Genomic DNA, 23,386 nt, shown 5'->3' with positions numbered 1-23,386 from the left:
AGTGTGTGGGTGTCTTTTTTTTCTCACCAAGCTATAGTGCAGTGATGAACAGGGTCAGTCTGGGGTAACACACACACACACACAGACAGACACACACACACTGTATCGGCCGTGGTTTTGAGGTCATGCCTGGCACGGCTCTCTAAAATCCTTTACAGTGCTGATGTCATATCTGCATCATGGCATACTGTTAGAGCTGCTGCCTCTCTTCCTGCACCACCTTGAGGTCAAAGGTTCACCTCTTTCTCCTTGGATTCAAAAAACTTCTAAATCAAGCACTGCAGTCTAATTCTGTTGGTGAAACCCTTATCTCTCACCCCAGATGTCAGTGTTTTAGGTCCTGCATCATGGCAAAAATCCTGGGCTCTAAGGGGTGTGACAGCCGGCCTAGAATGGGCTGACAGCAACGAGCACAGCAAGCAAGGTCACTTTTTAAAGCCTCTGCACGTCCACGCAGGTGACGTGACTTTGAGATAATTAGACGTGTGCTCAGGTTGGAGCCAGCCAGGTGCTCACACCAGACCTCAGTGATAAAACTCATCACACACGCCCTAACGGGTACATAAAACAAATCAGGGAGATGTCAGTCGTGTGTGTACATAACCACACCGTGCTGAGAGGAGGTCTTATCAGGTGAAACGCCTACGTGAGTGCACAGAGGTTGTGTAAACTGTAGACTCAAAAATGCCTCATAAGCTCTGATTCTGCCATTCAGCACAATCAGGACCATTGGCTACGAGGACATTTGCCTCATGCTTACCTTGCTAACGGGATTTTTACATGAGGCGTCAGAGTGTATGAATGCTACAGAGGTCACTGCTACATAACCCGACACTTCGGAAGAGACCCGGTTGGAGCTCTGGTTGCATGCAGTGTACCGATAATGTCTTTTTTTCAGACTTCTGAGATAATTTCACTAACTCAGTGTTTTCTGCTCCTCTACAGTGGAGATCATTCTGAGCGCTCAGCTGTTTTGACTTTGTCAAACTGCTTCTGCCCCATGAATTACTTTCATTACACTGTAGCTGGAAACCTGAGAAAAAGAAGAGGAAATTGGCTTTTCAGTGACCAGAACTCACTGTCACTTGCAACAAACATCAGCAAAATGTCATGAGGCAGTGAAAAGACTTTTGAAGTGAAGTGGAGGACGTGATTTAACTGGACTGGAGAGGGTAGCAATTTGTTCATTTAATTCTCTCTGCATGGCATATTCTATGGATGATTCCTGACGGGTGTGACAGAACGGAAATGTATTTGGAGGCTTTCCATTTACCTTTTAGTGTATTTGGTTTACAGGGTCAGCATGCTGCAAATAGCTAAAATGCTAATTTAATCTGTAATTAATAAAGATGAAAACACAGTCATTGAAAGTGGATCCTAAAATGTCATTTAAATGGGTACAATTTTATCATATGTAGAATTTCAAATATATAACAATCTGGAGCGAAATGTCTAATCCAGTTTTCCAGGCTCAAACTGTCTGCCTGGCATCGCCTGCTAAACAATAACTCATGTGAGAGATGATTACTGTGCATGCAGGCCGCCTCGGTTGACATGTAGCTTTTTATACATCTGAATGACTGAATTTGACTTAATTTAGTCTTTTTTCACTATGACTGTGAAAGAGAGGTTTATGTCAATCAGAATTCCAACATATTTTACAGACTAGTTTTACATTTGGAAAACATGCTCATTCACTTCCTGTAACCGTTTCAGTAACTGTAATTGTGTTATTTAGTTGTGGAATTACAGTTACTTTGTAATGAGTTACTCCACAACATTGGCAAAGAACAAACTGATTCACATAACAGTGAATTAGCTGCAGATTGAAGATTATTTGTGAGTTAATCAGCAAATTTTTCGGTATCAGTTCTACTATAATATGTGCGTATAATAAAATATCAACAGCATACATTTGGACCTATCTCTGATTGCTGACTTTTAGTTTATGCTAAAATAAACTTGCACTTGGTGTGTTAAGATGGCCTTAAATACGCTGATATAGTTTTCATATAATTCTGACTACCTTTTGTCGCTAACATTTACCATTTTAAGTATACATTATGTATCACTAATGCACCTCTGCTGGGCATCTTCTTCAAGTAGATTCATATTTTACAATCAATGCATACCAAAAGAGATGTAACTGTACAAAATTATGTCACAAAGAAGCTGTTTTATGCTGCTCGCTACAACTGCTACAGGAATTTCCAGGGGATTACTTCCTGTGCTTGCTTTCTGTCAGGCTCAAAGACACTTCAGATCTGACAGTGTACATAGTCACACCAATTTGGTTCTACTTATGCGCAAATGCCAAATACTTCACAAATTGCCCCATGGAGGCACTTTCGTATCCACGCCAGCACAAAAAAGTAATGATTTGTTTCGACCAAATTTGGTTGAAAGATCCAGTGTGTAGGATTTAGTGGCCACTAGTGGCGAGGCTGCAGACTGCAACCAACTGAATTCCCCTCCACTTCCCTTCCAAGCATGTAGGAGAACTTACGGTCACCACCAAAAAACATGAATGGTGCTTTTTAGAGCCAGTGTTGTGGTTTGTTCATTATGGGCTCCTGTAGAAACATGGCGGCGGCGCTAATAAGCTAATTAAAACTTGAATATTACATTCCATTTCTGCCAAACCAGCCCCCTAAATTCTACACACTGGAACTTTATGTGGAACAGAAAACAAAGACATGGCATCAACTTTAGACACAAACAAACAGGGCTGAAAACTTCCTGAAAGTGGACGTGATAAGATCCAAAAATGGCACATTTTCTTTGTGACGACAGAAACTTGCACTGCTTTTCAGTGCAGCATCTTGTTAACACTGACGCGTTTTAACATTTGACAAAGGGGGAACAACGGTGTGTTCCTGTCCTCTCTGAGAGCTGACAAGAGGCCATGAGCTCACTCGTAATTCCTGCAGACACAGTCCAGCCAGTATGAGATATTAAAGGAATAGCTCTCTCGCTCACTCTGTATTTGACTCCTACACGCTGGTATCAACAGGAAAGAGGCAGCCAATGAAACTAATTGGGTGGTGTGTGTGTGTGTGTGTGTGTGTTTCATGAAAAGAACAGCCTGTGCTGTCCTGGGCTCCCTCCCACCGCTCTCTGACTGGCTGGCTGCTAAGTGGTCTGCTTTTCTTCTCTCTGCTGTGATTGGAGCCTTGGAAAGCCAATAACCAGGAACTTTTTTTCCCCCTCTTTTCCTCAGGACCTACCCTTGTTGTTTTCAACTTTAGAGGCAGAGCTGCGCTGAGACGATCCAGCACAGTCACAGCCTGCACTCTGGCACTGTGTCTGCACTCAAGATGGACACTGTGTACCAGGTTTTAGTCCAACCACACACATGATATCATTTTATTGTACCAGACATTACTGGTGCAGCAGTAACTTATAGGAAAAAAAGAGTTTGTAATGGCAAATTATGGGACTGCTATAGAAGTGCTTTGGTAGACAGGCATTAAATTGCTTTATGAGGTTATTTAATAATGTTTAGACTGAATAAAATACAGTATAGTTACTGATCCTATCAGTACTGTCATCCCTCAGGCTGAAGAACAAGCCTCTTTAATAACCTGTTTTTATCTGGTAAGACTTTGTAATCACTATGATCAGTCTGCCACTTTACATATGCGCATCACTCTGAACTTTAAAAGTGTTTGTTAAGGGTGGAGTGTTCGTGTGCTGTGCAATCAAAATAGTGAGCACACGCATTAAACACACCAGCGTTGCTTTTTAACCAGTCAAACTGCAGATTGAAGACAAGGAGAACCACAAAATACACAGTATATAAAATCGATTATTGGGCTCAGTTTTGCAACAGTTTATTTATCTTAAAAACAATAATGAAAATATGTATTTACAAAAATGTCGCTTTGGGAAGCTGTACATACACCCACAACGAAAAGCTCAATATAAATAAGTTAGTATAATTTTTTCAGTGTTTTTTTTTTAGAAAAAAAGGCACACAGGTACACTTCAAAGTTTTACCAAATGAGGCAGTGTCACTTTGTTTTTCTGCCCTAAAAAAAAAAGAGAAATTAACAATAGTGCAATTACATGTTCCACATGAATTCCACACCACAAATCTTTGATTCACATATTTGCATAAGTAGCCCTGTGATCTTAACATATTTTATCTATGTTACCCTGGACTACACCACTCATTACAAGGGGCGGGATATGTGACCTGAAAGCCACTAACATATGAACTCACCTAATTTAAAAACAAAAGCTAATTCTTAGGATTATTAGCAAATACTGTTAAAATTTGGTTGGATATTGCTCAGCAGTTTAACCACCCTCCCACCCCACCCCTCTACCTCAGAACAAAAAGGCACAAACTTTGGCAAAAACCCCTACAAAAATGAAAAATGAAAGAAAGACAGAAAGAAGGAAAGAAGGGAGACATTATTTGCATGTAAACTTTATCTGTCATGGCTGTTCCCAGTAAGATGGACCCTCAACTTACAGTGTGGCCATCTGGGCCTTCAAAAACAAGATATATAACACTGGGACGAATAAAGCCATAGAGAAAGAAAGACATTTTGTTTCCACATAACCCTGACTTCTGAAATCTGCATTTTTAACTTACATCAATTACCTGAATAATTATACAATATGACCACTTTAACAAAATAATATTTCTCTGTTGGAAATTGCACTGCAACTTCCCGAGTCAAATTCACACACGTATTCAAATACATTTAACGAAAAAAAGGTATGAAAAGCAAAATATGCTTTTTTTTATGTGCTACATCTGAAACATAGGTAGTAGATAAAAAAAATGAGCAAAAATCCATTTGCACACTGCTACATTGTCTGCTGCTTCTGAGGCAATTTATATGAAATGAGTGCCAAAACTTGATAGTGTACATATTCAGTGCTTGTGCAGCCTCTCCTCCTCCCTTCTTCAGGAAAAGGCAGCTTTTGTGTTTTCTCTCCCATCTGTCAGATGATGAGAAAGGCTACAGTATTCCACCAGCGACAGGTCTCCCCGCTCTGTGGGACATAAAGAGGAAACAGGCTGTTGAATGGTGCGATTGAAAAAGCGGCTCATGCCTGATATCGCTCGTGCAGACGCGCGCTCACGCGCACACAGTCATTGCAGGAGTAGTTGTGCAAAGAAAAGGGGAAAAAAAACATGCAAGTCTGAAGGGCATGTGACGCGCCAGCGGTCAGATGCGTGTTTACAGCTGTTTTGAATGCGTTGCTGATGCTGATGATAAACAAGTGAAACGATTCTGACATCCGATGTGAGAGCATGAGTATTTTCCACACCGAAAACCTTCGTGTTGTTATCAATTCACATTCATGAATAGCAGCAGGGCGGCGGGTTTATGATCTCTAACCTGGTGGTTTTTCACTGGACTTCCGCGCTGCTCTCCGGCCTGCCCGGTCTCTCCTCCTCGGCTTTCACCGCCTGCCCTGCTGCACCGCCCGACTGGTCTTCATTATCATCATCATCATCTCCGTCGGTATGCGACCTTTTACTCGGACACTCGCCGGAGCAGGGACCTGGCAGACAAAAAAAGAAATAACAATAATTTTAAAAAAGCACGCAGAGAAAGTTTCCAGCGTGCTGGTGTGCGGAGCTGCACGTCCGCTGGAAAAGGCACCTGACATCCTCGGCAGGCAGCTGAGAAATGCAGGAGTTATGAAAATGTGCAAACGACGATGTCAAGAAGCGCGAGTGTGCAAGACACGGTCACCATCATCAATAACAAATGAGTCTAACATCTGTACAGATATTCTCAGTTTGCTCACCCCCCCCCCTCCCTCGCTGGCTCTCTGCAGCACACTTCTGTGTGTTTGCAGGGTGATCGACCGATCGTAGCCTGAGGTTGAACCCCGGACACAACTGTTGCGTCGCGCCCCTGCATTGCGGCACAGTGGCACCCCGCAAACGCACCGCACGGCGCAAACAAAAATGGGTGACAGCCTTAATAAAGCGAAGGTAAATCACCTGAAGCTCCCGGCCGTTTTTTCCTGGAGTCGTCTCTGTGCGGATTGCGATCCGACTGCCCTTCGCTACTCCCCTCGGCTCCCGGCCGGTTGTTACCGCCGTGCGGGTCCGCATCACTCCGGCTCCCGTGGGGCGGTCTGAGATAAAACTCCGCGGCGTCGCTGTCCTCCTGCCACTCGTAATTGCGCGGAGTGAGCGGTCTGTCGTTGACGGGATCGAAATTGTACTCCTCCATAAAATCCCGCACATCTTCCTGCATCGCAGCCGCCAAATACCTCCGTATCTCCTCTCGGTCAGGTGACCGTGAGCCGAAGAGGTTTCTGCGGACAGGAGGTCTGACGTTGTCCGGATGCCGCGCATCCACCCTCTCCAATGTCGGGCTCGCATTAGAAAGGCGAACATCTGACATTTTGTTGCACATATGACAAGGAAAAAAAAGACACAAATAACAACCAAACCCTTTCAAACTTCTATTTCCAAGCAGTATTCCTCTCAAATGCAAAGTCACAGGAGTGATGCGTGCATGCTCCGCGCGTATCATCCACAACGCGTACGCGCAAAAATGGATTAAAGCGTCTCCACAGGCGCAGGGGGGTTTAAGAAAGCCACTCCTGTCAAATCCGTAGTAAAGCAGATGAAAACAACAAGTCAAGTAATAACAGCCAACATGGCGTTAGGGGGACGTTTGAGTGCAGAAAAGTTGACATCAAGGACTATTTAAACAGAGAAGGCGATTCATTGGTCTGCGCACTAGGACCGCCCACAGAGCGCTCTTAAAGTCGAACAGGGGCAACAACAACACGGAGCTGGATTGGATCAACTCTCCACACGTAAATATGGCCTAATTCATCTGTTTGATTAGTTAAATACGTAGGCGACAGCCAAAGGAAGGTAGTTGTAGAGGGGTGTGATCACGTTTCATCTTTCCATTAGCACCTAATTTATCACAGCAGGCATCAGGGTAGACACTTAACCGAACACCCAAAGATCAAAGATATCATTTGATCTCATTAACGGTCATTTGTATGCTGTGTTCATGCACTGCAAGATGACCTGGCTAAAACCTGATAAGAGAGAAGCATTGGAGGCACAGTCTTCTCCCTGCAGGTCCGAGGTATCCCCTCCAGGCTGGTAATATTATCACAGCAATCAATCGTCAAATGATCGTGTGAATGCTGAAAGATATTACTGCCTGATCTGATTTGCTGTTGCAACTGCTTAGGCACACTTGATGCAATCAGTGTAAATCCATTCAGTTACAGCTTCAAGGTTATTGAAGGACAATGAGACACTCAAATGAGGTTTTCTGCAGGAAAACAACAAAATAGCCACAAATCTGCCTCCTGGCAAACAATGACATCCAGAGCAGAAAAGCCTTCCGTCATCGTTGGCACGGTGCCTATCGCTGTCAGACTTTGCCACTGCTGCCACAGGGGGTGGTTTGTGTGCTCCACTGGTTGTAATTGCCTGTGTGTGCTTGGAATTTAAACACCAAGGAAACAGAAAGTGGTGAAGCTTAAAAAAAAAAAAACCTTCTCCGTTTCCCTTTGTGTTTGCATCTGAAAAATTCCTGACTCAAGAACATAACTGTTGCATGACCAAACTGACATTCTGAACATCCCCAAGATGCACAGGGGCTCCTGCAGCAGGCGAGTGAATGCATTAGCTTTGCTTGTGCACAGGAGTCGTCAATGTCCCAACTTCAACTCTACAGCGGGTGTCGCTCTGCATTCCTCTGCAGCATTTGCCAGTTAAAAAAAAAAAAAAAAAATCAGTGGGCCTGCCTTTAAGGCCATGCTGTTTCAATTAATCCTTGAGAAGAGTCAAACATCTCGTGACGAATACAGTGAGGCCATCTGTTATATCGATGTTACCGCCGGGATCACACTTAATCCATAATGTGTTTATGCTGCTGCAAACTGTGCCCCGTGTTGTATAGAGTGATCCCTGAGATGAAAACAGATTTTGATCAAACCGATTACAACGGGCGATTGAGAAAGGAGGCAAGAGAACATTTTGTTTGGGTCACACACATATAAGCAATTCTGTAAGGGCACTCGTTGGTGTTTTTGTTTCGTCTTCGCACTTGGAAATATTCGGGCTCACTCTCGTAGCTACAGAGGAAAACACAACTAAATGTAACTGAGTGGGATGATGCAACTGTGCACATGACACAATGTACACGCATGGATTATGATCCAAGATAAAACAGTCAAACAACCACAAAGAGATCACTGTATGTGTCTTTTTTATAGTTTAAGATGACAGAACAAACTTTTTTTTCTGACTCCACAGAAGCCAACAGTGCACCCTCCAACCTCGGATGTGGTTATGAAAGGGCTAACAGCGATGCACTCTTAAAAGAAGGTGTCACTGTCAACACAAACATGTGTCTATAGTTAGAGAGTTAGTCATAGAAATGTTACTGTTACCATATGTTTCTGAAAAGTAATAAAAATGAGTTTTGTCATAAAAAGGCACATTAAAACATTGCGCAACAGGCATAATTCATCAAGTACAAAGAGAAACTGTATGACTTATTAATTTCTTTGTATTGCAAGGACGAATGAATGTGGTTTTTAATCTGCCTAGCGACTGATCTTGGGGAATGCGATTAATTCCACATCTTTTTTTGAGTCATACATAGTTATAATAATATAATGTGTTGAACAGTGTGTAAAAAGCCCTGAACCGTTCGTGAATTGGGCTGAACGAGCATCTTATTAGCAATAACTTGAAAACTGTTCATTGCATTCAACACTCCGCTTTAATTGCCAGCCAGTTTTAATTGCAGCAAACCAGCAAGTCTAATTCTGAGCCTGCAACCACAATTTCACAGGGGTCCGGCTACACTAGTCACACCCGTTACTTGCTTCTGTAAAACTCTCTAGAAACAAATAAACAAATAACACCCTGTGGGCTAATACAGCAGCTTACCTTTATTGGCCACAAGCACAAACTAGTATTTTTCTGACGTGTGGTGTTAATTTCCCATCCAAATAATAAGCACCAAGAGCTATGCTTATAAATTACAGGATGTTTGGATTTTGTGAAGTTTGGTCCTGTGTAGATTTGATCAAACAGGGCTGATGCAGCAGCCTGACACATAGGTCTCTTTACATGACCAGTCAGACATTTCTCTCCTATTGGGGAACAGGTTATGGACCTCTTGTCTGACATCATGACACAGCATCCTTGGCGCTCTGCTTCTTCTTGGCCAGTTCGGCCTGAATCTGTTGTGGGAACTGGTCCAGGTGTTTGTTCACACACTGCATGCAGAACCTCTTGGTGTAGAAAAGACTGCAGTCCTGAGAGAAGAGAAAGCACGAGTAAGGCATCAATGCTCCAGTTTCACATCAACACTTGACTTTTTCTTCTTTTTTTTTTTTTTTTTAACAATTTGTTAAACTGGGTTAACTCATTTCAAGGACATCACAGCAATGAAGCTCACTCAACACATATATATGCCACATGATTACAAAGTCAGCTGAGGAAGACATCAGACTACATATAGATAAACTCATGCCAAGTGGAAAACTGTCACAGGAGCACAGACTGGCTTTCAAATGTAATTTTAACTAATGATCCCATGTTGCTTTCTATCTGCACCAAAATATCACAGATTTACAGATGCATTTAGAGTGCAGTAGCACACACACTCAGCATCTGCCTCTGCTACATGTAACACACTCACACACTCTTATCAGGGCTCCTGTCATTCGTCCCTGGGGGTGCATGCCAGTATTTGTGCACCAGGCATTTATCGTTTGATAAACTGAATTACGTGATCATATATTTGAAAAACAGAGCGCAGCAATTCAATCATGAGACAGCTTACCGATCCAACACAGACTCGCATGTTGCACAGGCTGCAGCTGGAACCCAAAACCAGAAACTTCTCCTTGTCCGGACTGAATGGGTCCTTGGTCACAAAACTCTCCTCAAGCAACCTGATGGACGACAGAAAGGCAGACACGTTGAATTGTAACTTCATTTCTGGTTCACAGAGACAAAACAGAAGCACGTTTCAAGGTAGATATTGCCATAAATGCAACATATTTCTCGCCGGAGGGCTAATTTCTTTTCAGACGTTGTTGCTAACAGCATTAGCTTTAGCTTAGCTAACGTTAGCTCCAGAGCGTTAAAGGAGAATTTTGCTTAATGTCCACTTACACAATGGCTCTGGTGTTTGGTGGTTTCTGGCCGTAGTAAGTAAAAGGGCTGCTTAAATCACACAATTGACAAGTAAATGTTTTTTCACGGGGTTCACTTGTAGTGTGCTCCATCATTCGGAGCAGACAAAGTTAGTTCCTGTTTCTCCTGTCGGGTGCAGCCACGTTGTTTCATGAAGTTTTACCGCCACCTACTGGACTGGGGGAGCATAGCAATGACTTTAAATAGAATACAGTTATAAGCGATGTAGTAATTATTGTTATTTAATTACAAGCGGTACAGTTGGGGGATATTCTAGCTACCATTAGCTTTTCATAATTATTGACAAATTATTAAGCCTGTCGGAACATTTAACCTAACATCCTGTACTAGGAGGCTTCAAACAAATATTTTTTGGATCTGAGATTATATGAAAATTTTGTAAACCAATCAAAATGAATGTCATTGGTCATTTTCATGTTTTTTTTTTTTTTTTTTTTTTTACAGCAATTACTTCAATAGTGTCATGAAATGAAAAGCACAGTTGCAAATAGTAACATTAATGGCTTGCTAGGACACTTAATGAACCAAAGCTATCATTAACATTATTGGTTCCACCTGTTTTGCATTTCCTGCTATGACAGCTCAAAATGTCTGCAGTGAAAATGGCCTGTGAGCTCATTTATTTGAACAGAAAATATTGGCATTAATCGACAGTAAGTCAAGGCATTACAAAACTCAGTTAAATATATTAGTTTATTTTAGACTACCTCATGACATGATTCTTTTTATTGAAACAGCAAAAGCTTCTTTTTTTTTTTTTTTACTGTACACTGCACTGAGCATGATAAAAAATATTAACAGTTGCAGAATGACAACAATGACACTGCATTGGGAGGTGAAATCTCATTGCAGCAAATTCAGCATTCAGCTCCTCTTTTCTGAGGCCTGATTTACTGTCTGCACATACACACATCCCTTTCACAGCGCTCACCACATTCTTGTTGGATTTACAAAATATAACCTAAACCACCTTAACAGATTATTGTGTTTGTGGTCAAAATATTCAATACTGGCCGATGCAGTCGTATCCTGAAAACAGAATGTCCTGATGGCAGGATTTGTACGATACATTTTGAGAAAGTAGGTGAGGTGAGCTACGATGGAGGATTAAAATAAATACTTAACACGTGAAATTATAGTATTTTCTAGTCGAAGTAAGGCTCCTTTTAGTTCACTGCCCACTTGAAATGCACTATCGTTCCTGATTTATGTTTTAATATGTGAGAACATTCCCTGGTCCAGCACTAAATAGTTACACATGGTTAAAAAAAAAAGCTACTCTGCTGAAGGCACGAGGTGTGGTTGAACGAGAGGTAACATGAGCTCAGGCACCGAGACATTATGGCACTTGGTGAATACTGATGCAGGCGTTTCTTCAACTACTTACATCAAAACGATCCATAAGGCACTAGCACACAATAGAACGACATGAGAATGGCATTAACCGAATCCAAATAACTTTTGAAATAACATATCATATGCACCAAATATCCCAAATATTAGAGACGTGTCTGGTATTGAGTTGTAGCGCCTTTTGCACCACCAACATTTCCTCAAAGGTTAAAAATGTTATTACTTCTCTAACTGATCTGCTTTCTGAGACACCTGTTGAACTCGCTGCTCACAGAAAAAAATGAACATTTAGCATCAGTGCATGCATGACTGCCGTGGTCATGTACTTCAATACATGTAGGCCCATTTTTAATGCTATGCACATTTTCATAGCAGTCATCCTAATGTGCTTTTGTTTAGTATTTGTGTCTGTAGAGTTAAAGCTGGCACCCAGGAGCCAATTCTTAGCAGCTAAATTCAATATCTCTACACATGTAAGGCGTAAGATCTAAAAGTCTGTTCCCCACTGTGTCCCCCTTTTAATGGAGGCAGTCACGCCACCTACAAGAGCTGCCTTTCCCCCCATTTCACTTGTTTTGTTCCAGTAGAAAGTCACACAATCTCAATGCAAGCTCTGCACATCACAACAGCGTGCATCCACAAAGCTGCACAACAAGCTACGAACAGTACATCGATATGCATGATACTCTCAGTAAGGTTTCAGTGGCATACATTAATATTTTAATACATGTCCCCTGCTCAGGACCGTGTCCTATCTTCTCAGTACATGTCCCTGTATATCTCTTGCAGGAGCGGGTGCAGCGAGGTGTCCTCCGTTGTCTTGATTTCCTGCACCAGCTGAGCATGCTCGGTGACCAGCTCCCGGAGGTCAGCCAGTTTCTGCAGCAGTCTGGGGAAGAGGAAGCTGTCGTCGGGGTGGTTGGCCAGCAGGTGGAGCCGCAGTGCCTGAACGATGCTTTCCTGCAGCTGCTCCACCAGAGGCACGTCCACCAGGCCTGGCCGATCTGGAGCGAAGGGATCCGACAGAGGGAGAGAGAAGAGGGAGGACTCTTTATTGTGCACTTTTAAATATGATTCCAGAGAATTTCGCACAGGATGTCAGTTACCTCCACAGCAGATGATGGCAGCCACAAACAGCGCCAGGTCACTGTCGTCCAGCTCCAGGGAGTTGAAGCGAGTGGCAAACTGGAATTTGGGCTCCATCATGTCGCTAAATGGCCGCCGGAGGCTCTTGAGGAACTCTCGGGTGATGAAGCCTCCACCGCGGGCCACCAGGAGGCCGTCTTTGTTCATGCAGGAGGCCAGGAGGGTGAAGAGGGCTTCATACACTCCGTACTTCAAGAGAGTCACCTAAACGTGCAGGTAGGAAGGTTAGAGCTTGACTCAGATGTGCTTAAAAGATGCCCGCTTTAATTCAAGCTAAGTAACATCTTGCCTCTCCATGCCCTGGCTTGAAAATTATACATACAACTTCTCTAAACCCACCTGATCATTCAGATCCAGGCTCTGGAAGCCCGGCACCGCCTTGGCGAACTCCGTCAGCTCTGTGACCGTCTCCACCGAGGTACTCTGGCAGCAGTGGAAGAGCCTGGCTTCAGCCTCCCGCTGCTGGAGCTCCCCACACGCCACAGCCGGAACCACCTCCCCAGCTTGAAGGCCGCTCTCGGGCTCCAGATAGTCGCTGATTATCATATGGGCCGCTAGCGTCCGCTCTGCCAGCTGGAACGTCTCCATGTCGTGAATGATGAAAGGCTGCTGGGAAAAGACAGAGGAGAGGAAGCTGGTGAGGTGAGGATACAGAGTAAAAAATGCACTCAAACTTCTGTCCTTTGCTTTATTTTTTTTTCTGTACCGGCTTGCTGGTCTTTCCGGTGAGTATGAGCCGAGCTTTCGCCTTGTTCATGTTGAAGTTCTTCATGTAGGCCTCGTGGATCTGCCTGACCAGAATCTTGTTGTCGGCCAACATGGGGCTCGCTTTCTCCTTCTCCACCATCTTGCTTTCTGCTTTTAGCTTTAGCTTCTCCGCCTGAGGCATCCGACCAAACCGGATGGCTGGTGCACAGAAACGTTCATCATTAGCAGCGGCTTTACGGTGGGTGTCTTATTTTACATTAGGCACATCCTGCTGCAGCAAACATGCATGCACACACAAACATTCACCCACATTCGACATTCTTTCCTCCCCTCTGAGGACAACGCGTCCTCCTCTCAGGTTTCTTACACTGTTCTGTCTGCAGTGGGAGGCCATCGTAACAAACCCGATGACCTCCCTCCCCCACCCACCACCCCCCCAGCAGTCAGTGCAGATGACAGGCCAGATGTGGCACTATATGGGACTGTGTTTTCTCAATGTCAAGCAGGCTCCGGCAGGACATTGTTCCATAAAAACCCAGTCAATGGAAAGCACACTGAACTGGAGCCAAATCACAGGAACTCTGTTGCTGTCATAAAGAACACCTACTACTACGATGTCGGCTGAGGACGATGTGCTTAGAGTTTTATGTAACTGCACAGCTTGAGTTTCTTTCATTGTGTTTTTTCAGTGGACTTAATGACTCCAGTAATCGATGGTTATGATCACAGCCAGCGCTAATAGACACTATGACCAGGAGCTGATTGTGGCTAATGTTAGCTCAGTCAGTTCAGCTTTAAACAGTTGTTACCGTTGTGGGACATGCCCACAGAGAGGCACTTGTGGAATCGGCAGTACTGGCACTTGTTGCGGTTCTTCTTTTGGATTTTGCAGTGACGTTCACACTTGTCGTACTCCAGCTTCAGCCTGATGGTCCTCCTGAAGAACCCCTGGCAGAGACAGTGACAAATACTGTGGCTGTCAACTTCATTTACAGCTTCAATTGAAGATCACATGCAAACATTTTGATTTGATTGCACAAAAAAGGCCACAAAATACAAATAGCTGCCCCCGCTGATGTGTTTATGTTCTCTACCCTTGCCTCCAAGGTCAAAAATGACGCATCCTTGGCACGCCTCCAATGACACCCCATAATTAAATTTTAAACCAGAGATCAATTCTGCATGAAGAAACAACACCTGCTGTTCAAGTAGTTGGAGAATAACTGTTTTCCATGTTATTTTACAAAGCTATTTTAGAAATGCTGCGTCTTAAGTGCCCCCAAAAAACCAGGAAGTCCAGGAATGCAGATGTCTATGATTTCTAATCATAAACAGATTAAAATTAGATTTTTTTTATCTTTAGGACAACACGAGGATTACTAGAGATGATCTAGTCTCAATCAATGAAATCTGATCACAAAGGTCTCAGTGAAGCTATTCATCTGATGATACACGACATGTCTGCAGCACCTTATAGCACTGTACATGCATTCTGTACATTAAAAGCCCTGGCGGGACCAGTGTTGTATTACATTTTGGATTGGCCTGCACAGCGTAATTACATCTATATTTTAAGAGGGACATGCTTTAAGGTCGGCTCTGACCTTTCTGAAGAAGAACCCTGATTGGACAAGAGCAGCCCTCCATCACGCGCTGAGAGATGCAGAGCGGCGGGCCCACATGAGCTAACAGATGCCACACATGTGCCCGAACTTATGATCAATTGACGTACGCTCACACACACCAACGTGCACATTGCTGAAATTTCAATCAGGACATTCCTCATCCCTCAACGTCAAGAAGGGAATACAGACTTTCTGGCAGTGTATCCGCACCCACAAGGTCACACAATACATCAGCCATCATCTCACAGAAGGTCTTGCCTGCCTTTATGTTGAAGGCATGTTGTTATTAAGAGTTATCATGTGTCACACAACGTTTTTTTTTTTTTCAAACCACAAAAAAAGTAGCTTTTGCGGGGAGAACGATCTTCATGAAAACACTGCCGGGAGACATGTGAAGGCCCAGGCATATAGTTCAGTGACATGTGATAGTCATCAAAAACACATTAGAAACAACAGAACTGCACGAGGAGGGGGGAAAAAAACAGATGTGTGTGTTTACAGCATTCATGTCTTTGCATGTCTGTGTATGAGTGTGCAGACACAACCGGAGGCCAGTACTTTGCTGTGATATATAGCTGCGAGAGGAGAACAACAAGGCGTAAGCGAAGAGCTGCATTGCACAATGTTGCCTTAAGGGCAAACGTCTCTTAGCAAAACAGAAAAGTTTTAACTCAGGCATCTTTGTGGCACATTTGTTCAAACTCACATCCACCTATTGAGCAGTTTGAGGTGCTGTGATTAACCTTTCCATTGCTGACTGAGCTGACTGTCCTGCTGCACTAAACGTCCCACCGTCACCGGCGCAGACCCGAGCCCTCGCACCATCGCATCACAGCACATTCCATTCGCATTCCCACTATGAAGCGCTCGTCTCTTAAAGCGAGGTGTTGAAAATGCTGCGCAGAGCCTGTCCAGCATGGAAACCGTGAGCTGTGACTGCTCCGCATCACAAGCCAGACTTTTCCATGATGGCGCAATATCATGAGAGCGCGGTCAAAATAAGCCTCTCACATGTGCGGCGTCCAACAGTTCAGAGTCACCGTGTCACTGCTGCAGAGCGGGGACGCGAGGGCGTACAGGATGAGCGTTATTTGTGTTGATTCTGATGAATGAGATGTGGGTCATAAGCCGGAGCCCTGCAGGAATACGGCCAGTTTAGCAGCGCTCAGAAACACACAGATGTGCATTGTGCAACTGACAGGCCATTCTGCAAAGCTTGGACAGAGAGATGAAAATTGTGAAATTCTAGCCTCCTGCTGGTGTCTATCTCTGCTGTCTTCTATAGATCAGAGTGGAACTGGAGGCACACTGCAAGTCCAGGGAAGTGGAAAACTGACTCATTATAGAAGACACAAGATGAGCAGAACACCTATGGAAACTGCTACAAATCCGTCTGAATTACCTGATCATTATGTAGTCGTTGTTGCATGAAATAATACACAGGAGGAGCCGTGGCTGAGAAAAACTTTAAAACAGGCAAGGTCACAAGTTCAAAAGTCGTGCAAAAATAGCAGACAAAGGCCTGGATTAGCAGCAACAACGTGCCATCAGCTTAGAGAGGTATGAGACTACGACAAGCTCACATGACTTGACAAACAATGTCGCGATGGTCTTTAAAGGTTTAAACACATGTACACAGAACTGATCACTGAGCTCAGGGTCACTGTTTTCTAATGACATTTTTCTGCTCAACAAATTCAGGCCTGAAGGATTTACCTTCGTGATGGTGAGACCCTGAAGAAAAAAAACAAATGGTTCTTATCAGTAAATCAAAAAGAAGACACCATAGGAAGTTAATGTTTAGCATTAAGCCAGCAGCGGCTCAGTGTGTACAAGTTTGTGTATTAGCGTCACTCAGTTTGGCTCTGTGCCAAGCAGGGGAGGGGTGACAAGTCAACCAAGGCCATATCCCCCACCTCACATGACCCGGCTGCTTGTCTCAGAAACTTTCCACTGGCCTCTAGGTCAGGTGCCTCTGCATGCCAAGCTTTGTATATGTTTGGGCGTGCGTGCGTGTGTTTGTGCGGGCACGTATGTGTGTGCGTGCGTGTGTTTGTGTGCCGTTTTTCACCTTTGATACAGTTACGCAGCTACATGCAGGGCCACCAGAGACAACATTTACCTTTACCGCTCCTGCTATCATCAATCTGAACAGGTATGCATATGTCTTTATGTTTAAATTTATATCTCTGTGTGGCCTTTATGTCCTTTCTCACTTTGATCTGTACAGTATGTCAGTACATGCATTCATATGTACGCTATCTGGCGGCGCTACACCTGTTGTAGTCTGACATGTCTCACCTTGCAGCCCTCACAGGCATGCACGCCGTAGTGGAAGCCAGAGGCCTTGTCTGAGCACACCCGGCACTCCAGGCTGAGGGGGGTGAAGCTCTCCTCTGGGTCTGGTGCTGCACCACCCACCCCCGACGACGGACTGGAGGCTGGGGTCAACGTGTCTGCAGCACACGACCAGGCAGCACGAAGACAACAGTGAGTGATTCCACTGAGCAACACTTTGAACAAATTCAAACTGCGACATCCATTTTTTGGAAAAGATGTCCCACCTACTCTGAAAAAGTTACTCAGAGAACAGTTATTTAGGCCACAAAGGAGAGCAGGAAACACTTACGAATAGTTTGACATTTTGGCAAATTCGCTTATTCGCTTTCTTGTCAAGAGTTAGACGAGAAGATTGATTCCACTCATTCAGTGTGTCTCATGACTTGTGAAGCTAACAACAGGCAGTTAGCTTATCTTCACCGTCTGTTAGCTAGCCGTTTGTTTTGTACAGGTTTATCAAATAAGATAACATATGTTTATTAGCAAGCTTTAGATGTAGACATAACTAGACTAGTTTTTTTCCACTCTTTAAACTAAGCTAACTGTCTGTTAGCTAGCCTTTTGTTTTGTACAGGTTTATCAAACAAGCTAACATATGTTAATTAGCGAGCTTAGAGGTAGACAGAACCAGGCTAGTCTTTTTCCACTTTTTAAACTAAGCTAGCCGTTTGTTTTGTAGTGGGTTTAACAAATAAGATATATCACGTTAATTAGTGAACTTTAGAGGTTAACAAAGTCTTAAAGCTAAGGCAGCCAGCTGCTAGCTGCTAGCTGTAGGGTTAGCATCATAATTCACAGTAGCGTACAGATATAGGAATGGTACCGATCCTCTCATCTGAGTCTTAGCTTGAAAGCAAATAAGCATATTTCATTAGTATAGTATGGCTTCAAATTTAAGCATTTTTTAAAGTTTGCTAACAATTCACTTATATCCAAGCTCACTGGTCAGATGACAAAAATATATTTGTGAAACTGCCAATGTAGAATCTGTACAGGTTGGCATAAAGACCTTGATTATTTCTGACTTCAGTTTTAGCTTGCAAGACTAATGTTGAACTTAGTCGCTGAGTTTCTAAGTCTCCACAAAATTACAGAAGGCATGGATCATTTCTGAGGAGCTGCTCAGGAATTTGGAGACAATATCATGGAGAAGATACAAAGAGAAAGGAACTGAGTTGTATCTAATCTCCTGTGATCAGACACACAGTGGTTTACATGGGCCTCCTCAGTGCATTTACATACTGAACAATGGAGCCAAAAGGTCAGAGCTGTAATGATCCGCATCACCTGTCAGCAGTAGCTCAAGAACGAGATAAAAAATAAACCCTGAAATGCTTTAAAGCAGCTAGGGAGCCTCTTCCAGCCTCGGGGGCCAGCCTCCACTACTCACCCAGCGCGATGGAGCTGTCAGACCCCGAGCCAGTGCTCTGGTACTCAGGGAAATCAAATCCCAGCGTGTCGTCTCCTATGGACTGGGAGATGTCACGAAGATCGTCCATCAGGTCGCCGCACAGGGGGCTGTCCAGCAGGGAATCCCCCAGCGGGGACGGCGGGCTAAAGAGGTCCCCCGCCATGGTGGAGCTCAAACCAAACCTGGGAGGAACAACCCCTCACTCACCAGACTGTGGCAAGAGGGGACAGAGAAAAAGTTGAGGCCTTGATTGTCACAGATTTTTCCAGATCGTTTTCAATAATTATCCATATTGCCTGTTCCTGGCGTGGACCGGGAAAACCAGCTTGTGGAAAATGATGCCGTGTGGCACAAAAGCCCCTGCTGGAGTTTACTAGTGTTTAATGGGGCCATCAATTAACAAAGGGAGATCCTTTGTCCTTTGTGCTAAAGGGAGCTTACAACTGTATTAGTACAGTAGCCCCTTCAGTTTCCTCTTTTTGCTTCATTGTGGTGCATGTTTGCACGTGTCGAAAGATTTCAACCCTTTTTCTTCAAGAGCCCCAGCAGTGGGTGCGTCTATCTTTTTGGGCTCGGCAGAGGTGGCTTTTCAATTCAGATTTGGGACGTTCGTGCTGCCTCGCAAACTGACCTGGTTACAGCCGCCACATGCGTGAGATAAAGCGTTACGAACCGTTCTGTTTGGCAGTACGGCGCTTTTTCAGCTGCCAACGCCAGAGGTAAGGTCATCATGTGAAGGTGATTGCTTAATAAGTGAGCCATGCACACAGAGTCAACATTAGCACATTATTTCATCTGCATCATTCACGGATTAAGTTCCATCATGTGCAGCCAAAGTGCACAAACGCCTTAACTCTGGGTTACTGACCCACTCTGACCAGAGACTTTTAAGAGGCTGATGTTTACCCCGCATGAACAGCTTTTCATGTATGGACACACAGCTCTAAGTCACTTTCTCTGTCTGCGTCCTCTCAGTCTCAGAGTGGATCTCGAAGCATGTGCGTGGGGGAGTTTGGTGGAGCTCCCAGCTGCTCCCAGCAGGGTAGAGGACATCTGTTTGAATCATCATCGCAGCACCGCGGCCAGCCATCATGACGCTCTCTGCGACTTCCAGCAATTCATGGCGGATGTTAAGAGTTGATGTTCAACAGACTGGAGACTGACTGGCTTGTCAGATGACAACTCTGCAAAGCATACTGCCTTAAAACCTCGATGCAGTACAAATGATGTGACGATGAGCACAAAAACTGAAAGAAAAACTGCCTTTATCAAAGAAAGGAAGTCTCTCTGTTTTAAATCTCTGCTTTTACTTTATTAAAACAAAACTTCATCTGTGTTATAATGCTGACAAAGTGACTACACCATGCAGGCAGGATATCTAACATACAGAGATCTGGCTGCGGGGCCGCCTCAGTGTAAAATCTCAGTTTACACAGCTGCGTACATCTGTAAGCCAAGCGTGGAAGAAACATCGCGAACATGAGATTGCGTAACTTTAACTCTCACTGCCGGACTAATGGCTGAACACGGCAGTTGGGTAAAACGCCATCTTCGTCTGTCCGGGCGAAAACGTGCACTTGGTCAACTCTGGTTTGTTGGGCCACACGGCGAGGACATGATTGATCAAAGCGTGCTTGTTCTTGTTTGTCGTCTCTGGGGTTGCTGCATGCCAGGGGACAGGTCCTGACGGCACGCCAAAGGGAGCGTTGCGTCAGGATCTGTGAGTGTGTGTGGAACTATTTAGGCTTGTACCAACAATGCATTGTGCCATATGGGCTGCGCGGTGAAGGCTATGCAGACCGAGGTAGCTGGTGACTAACTGTTGTCTAACTGGTCTGGCGAGCTGCTTAAACACACAACGTGTGCACTCTCGCAACCTGATGATGTTCCTGGCAGCTGTCAAAGGGCTGATGAGGCAGACGTGTTTTCCTCTGCAGCACAATAAACAGCGTTTGGATCTCAGTGCATTGAGTTCACCCCAAACCTAGCCCGCCTTTCCCCTCGCATCTCAGGTCATGCGCGTCTTTTCCCTGCTGTCTTTGCACTGCGGCCGTGTCCCGCCCAACGCACGCAGGATCCAGTCACAAACACAAGCCTACAACCTATCTCCATTTCTGGTTTTGACGATTTTACAGCGCGCTTCTGAGTTCTGCGTGTCCAGATCCGCACTACTGGCACGAGTGGCTGAAGCCGATTTATCAATTAGCTCTTTGGAAGAAAATGAGTCTGCAGCCATTCTGAGCCTCATTTAAGAAAGTTTTCAAGAGAAAATGGCAAAAATTTAGAAGGTTTCAGGCTCTCAAATGTGAGACTTTGCTGGTTTTCTTACATTAAATTGAATATTTTGGGGGGTTTTAACTGTTTGCTGAGCATATATTTTGCTCTAGGATTTTGTGATGGGCTTTTTCCACTGTTTTCTGATGTTTAATAGACCAAAATCAATGGATTAATCTAGAAATTAACCTTTAGTCGCAGCTCTAATCAGACTCATTGTAAAGATTTAGCTGGTGATTTAGTCGATGGTCACATCTTGAGTCTGTTTCTTTATATAAAACAGCCTCTCTGGGTCAGTGTGTTGAAGAGCCTGATCTAAAACAGGTCAACAACTACTTCTTAACTGGGCCGATTCCACTTTATTTCCCCTTTCATAGATTACCCAGCCCATGTTTCCCCCATCACCTCAAAGGACATTGTGTTTTAAAATCCCAGAGGAACTATAATCCCAGACAGAGGGCTGCTATCTTTAGGTCACAGGGGAAGAGGAAACAGGAGCTGCACTCAGAAAAGCACGTTAACAGATGACAGCGAGGATACAACAAACGCACAATCAGGAGAAAACCCAGGTCTTTGCATTGCCTTGCAGCTGGATATAGACGCTGTTACATTTGCTGTCACCTGTCGTTCACGGTCCAAGACTTGCCTACTGTGTGAAGTGCTTGCTCGGGGTGAACACCAGCTGTCTCCCATTCGTCAGTGAATCAGGATTTGATCTCTCCGCAACAAGGTCATCCATGTGCCACCAAAAATCAGATGCACAGGAAATCCCCAGACCAGGTCCCACAGTTTGACTTGAACAAGTTCTGCATTTGCGGGCTGGCTTGCTTGCCTTTCATTACCTTGTGGTAATGCTGCTGCACAGACAAGGAAATAGAAATCTAATGGAGGGGATGAAAGAGGAATTTAGGGCCAATAAACGAATATGCTTTTATGTTTTTTTCTCAGCAGAATGGTATGGGGGGGTTGTGGTTTATCACAAAACAGGTTAGGGGCAGCTCAGGAAATGCAAGTTGGGCGAAATATATAACAATATACCGAGAACAATCGGCTGCATCCTCTGATCATGCAGGGACAGAGATCAGCAGATTGAGACAGTTTGATCTTCTAAGAAAACCAGATTCAGTTGTGTTTCGTGCAGGAAAGCTCGAGCGTGCATGCACGACAAAAGTTAGTTAAAAACAGCCGAGTGAGGTTAATAATCATCGTTACATAACAGCACCGAAGCTCGTGAGTTACCTCAGAGGCTGCTATCCGAAGCATTTCCACACGCTGTCACCGGGATGGACGGCCGTCTGTTAGCGGAGGAGGGAGGTGTTTTGATCGCGGGACGCTGCGACACACTGATCCAGATCCTCTGCGCTGCCAGCCTGACGCGTCGCCTCCCTGCGCGCCGTCGGCCCTCCGTTCATCCCGGCCTACAGGAAGTAACGCAGCGACGGACGGCGACAAGGCGCACACACCCCCCCGACACACCTATGGTTTCGACCAATGGACATGCGGAGAATTGCGAACGGGACCGCCCCCCCCCCTTTAAAAAAAAAAAAAATTTGGGCCGAGCACAATCACTTCCTGGTGGCGCGAGACGTCACGAGTCGGTGTGGACGTGCGCCGGGGACGTGGAACGTGCTGTCGTCGACGTTGTCTCCATGTCATCGCAGTAAAATGCTGGATGTCAATAAACACAGCACTGCAAAATCAATGTCAGCTGATCGGCTATTAAACCATTCACAATGGAGCCACTGTACATCACTGACGTAATTAAGGTCAGCAGCGTCATATGCTATATTAATTACATAATGCTCAATAAAACAACCATAAAATGTTGCCATTGCATATTAATGACCTGACTGTGAGCAATGTTAGTTAATTTTGAACATCTATTTTATACTCGACTACATTTTTTTCAACAGCTTGAGCTACTTTTGCTGATGAAGAGTTTATATACAAAAAACAACAGAAATGATAATATAAAAATATGATGCACTGTTTTATTAGAAAGTACTTTATTATATCATATCAGATCAAATTAGTCGACACTATACAAAACAGGAGCTCCATCCTAACCACCTACACCAGTAAAATGCTACTTACACATTAATGCATCATTATTGATAACACAATATATAACTTTGCAGGGTTTTTTACTTCTAAGGGAGTATTTCTATGTTGCAGTACAGCTACTTTTACTTAAGTTAGGGACCTGAATACTTACTCCACCACTGTACTGTATGTCATATATGTTACAGTAGATAAATAACAATAATAATCTTGTGCTCTTAGTCAAAATATTGATTTTACTATAAATTGAATTCAAATGTGTTTCTCTTTTGTGCAGCA

General features: G+C 44.2%; 3 protein-coding genes across 5 annotated transcripts; all 3 read right to left on the bottom strand.

Moving 5' to 3' along the window:
- Nucleotides 1-3,889: 3,889 nt before the first annotated feature.
- cdkn1ba (cyclin-dependent kinase inhibitor 1Ba) lies at nucleotides 3,890-6,727 on the bottom strand. The gene is made up of 3 exons (XM_041964084.1): nucleotides 5,975-6,727; nucleotides 5,361-5,526; nucleotides 3,890-5,010 (listed from the first exon to the last, which is right to left on the bottom strand). Exons 1-2 carry the CDS (start codon nucleotides 6,513-6,515, stop codon nucleotides 5,372-5,374), a joined length of 696 nt encoding a protein of 231 aa, XP_041820018.1. The 5' UTR covers nucleotides 6,516-6,727; the 3' UTR covers nucleotides 3,890-5,010; nucleotides 5,361-5,371.
- Nucleotides 6,728-8,216: 1,489 nt separating this feature from the next.
- On the bottom strand, nucleotides 8,217-10,288 carry cdpf1 (cysteine rich DPF motif domain containing 1). Its single transcript, XM_041964297.1, has 3 exons — nucleotides 10,148-10,288; nucleotides 9,813-9,924; nucleotides 8,217-9,282 (listed from the first exon to the last, which is right to left on the bottom strand). Exons 1-3 carry the CDS (start codon nucleotides 10,261-10,263, stop codon nucleotides 9,154-9,156), a joined length of 357 nt encoding a protein of 118 aa, XP_041820231.1. The 5' UTR covers nucleotides 10,264-10,288; the 3' UTR covers nucleotides 8,217-9,153.
- A 406-nt stretch (nucleotides 10,289-10,694) lies between these two features.
- On the bottom strand, nucleotides 10,695-22,457 carry LOC121625654 (peroxisome proliferator-activated receptor alpha-like). 3 transcript variants are annotated; one of them, XM_041963835.1, is made up of 8 exons: nucleotides 22,286-22,457; nucleotides 18,752-18,983; nucleotides 17,323-17,477; nucleotides 14,206-14,344; nucleotides 13,395-13,594; nucleotides 13,028-13,297; nucleotides 12,649-12,892; nucleotides 10,697-12,546 (listed from the first exon to the last, which is right to left on the bottom strand). In XM_041963835.1, the coding sequence occupies exons 2-8, from the start codon at nucleotides 18,933-18,935 to the stop codon at nucleotides 12,302-12,304; spliced, it is 1,437 nt and encodes a 478-aa protein (XP_041819769.1). In that variant the 5' UTR covers nucleotides 18,936-18,983; nucleotides 22,286-22,457; the 3' UTR covers nucleotides 10,697-12,301. The 3 variants fall into 3 exon arrangements, with proteins under 3 accessions (XP_041819771.1, XP_041819769.1, XP_041819770.1); XM_041963836.1 differs by having other exon boundaries at nucleotides 10,721-12,546; nucleotides 13,028-13,294; XM_041963837.1 differs by lacking the exon at nucleotides 22,286-22,457 and having other exon boundaries at nucleotides 10,695-12,546; nucleotides 18,752-18,965.
- Between the last annotated feature and the right edge of the window lie 929 nt (nucleotides 22,458-23,386).

This window comes from Chelmon rostratus, chromosome 22 (assembly GCF_017976325.1).
Source record: "Chelmon rostratus isolate fCheRos1 chromosome 22, fCheRos1.pri, whole genome shotgun sequence".
Lineage (NCBI taxonomy): Eukaryota > Metazoa > Chordata > Actinopteri > Chaetodontiformes > Chaetodontidae > Chelmon > Chelmon rostratus.
Note: the sequence above shows the minus strand (reverse complement) of the source record. Positions and strands in the feature narration are given on the sequence as shown.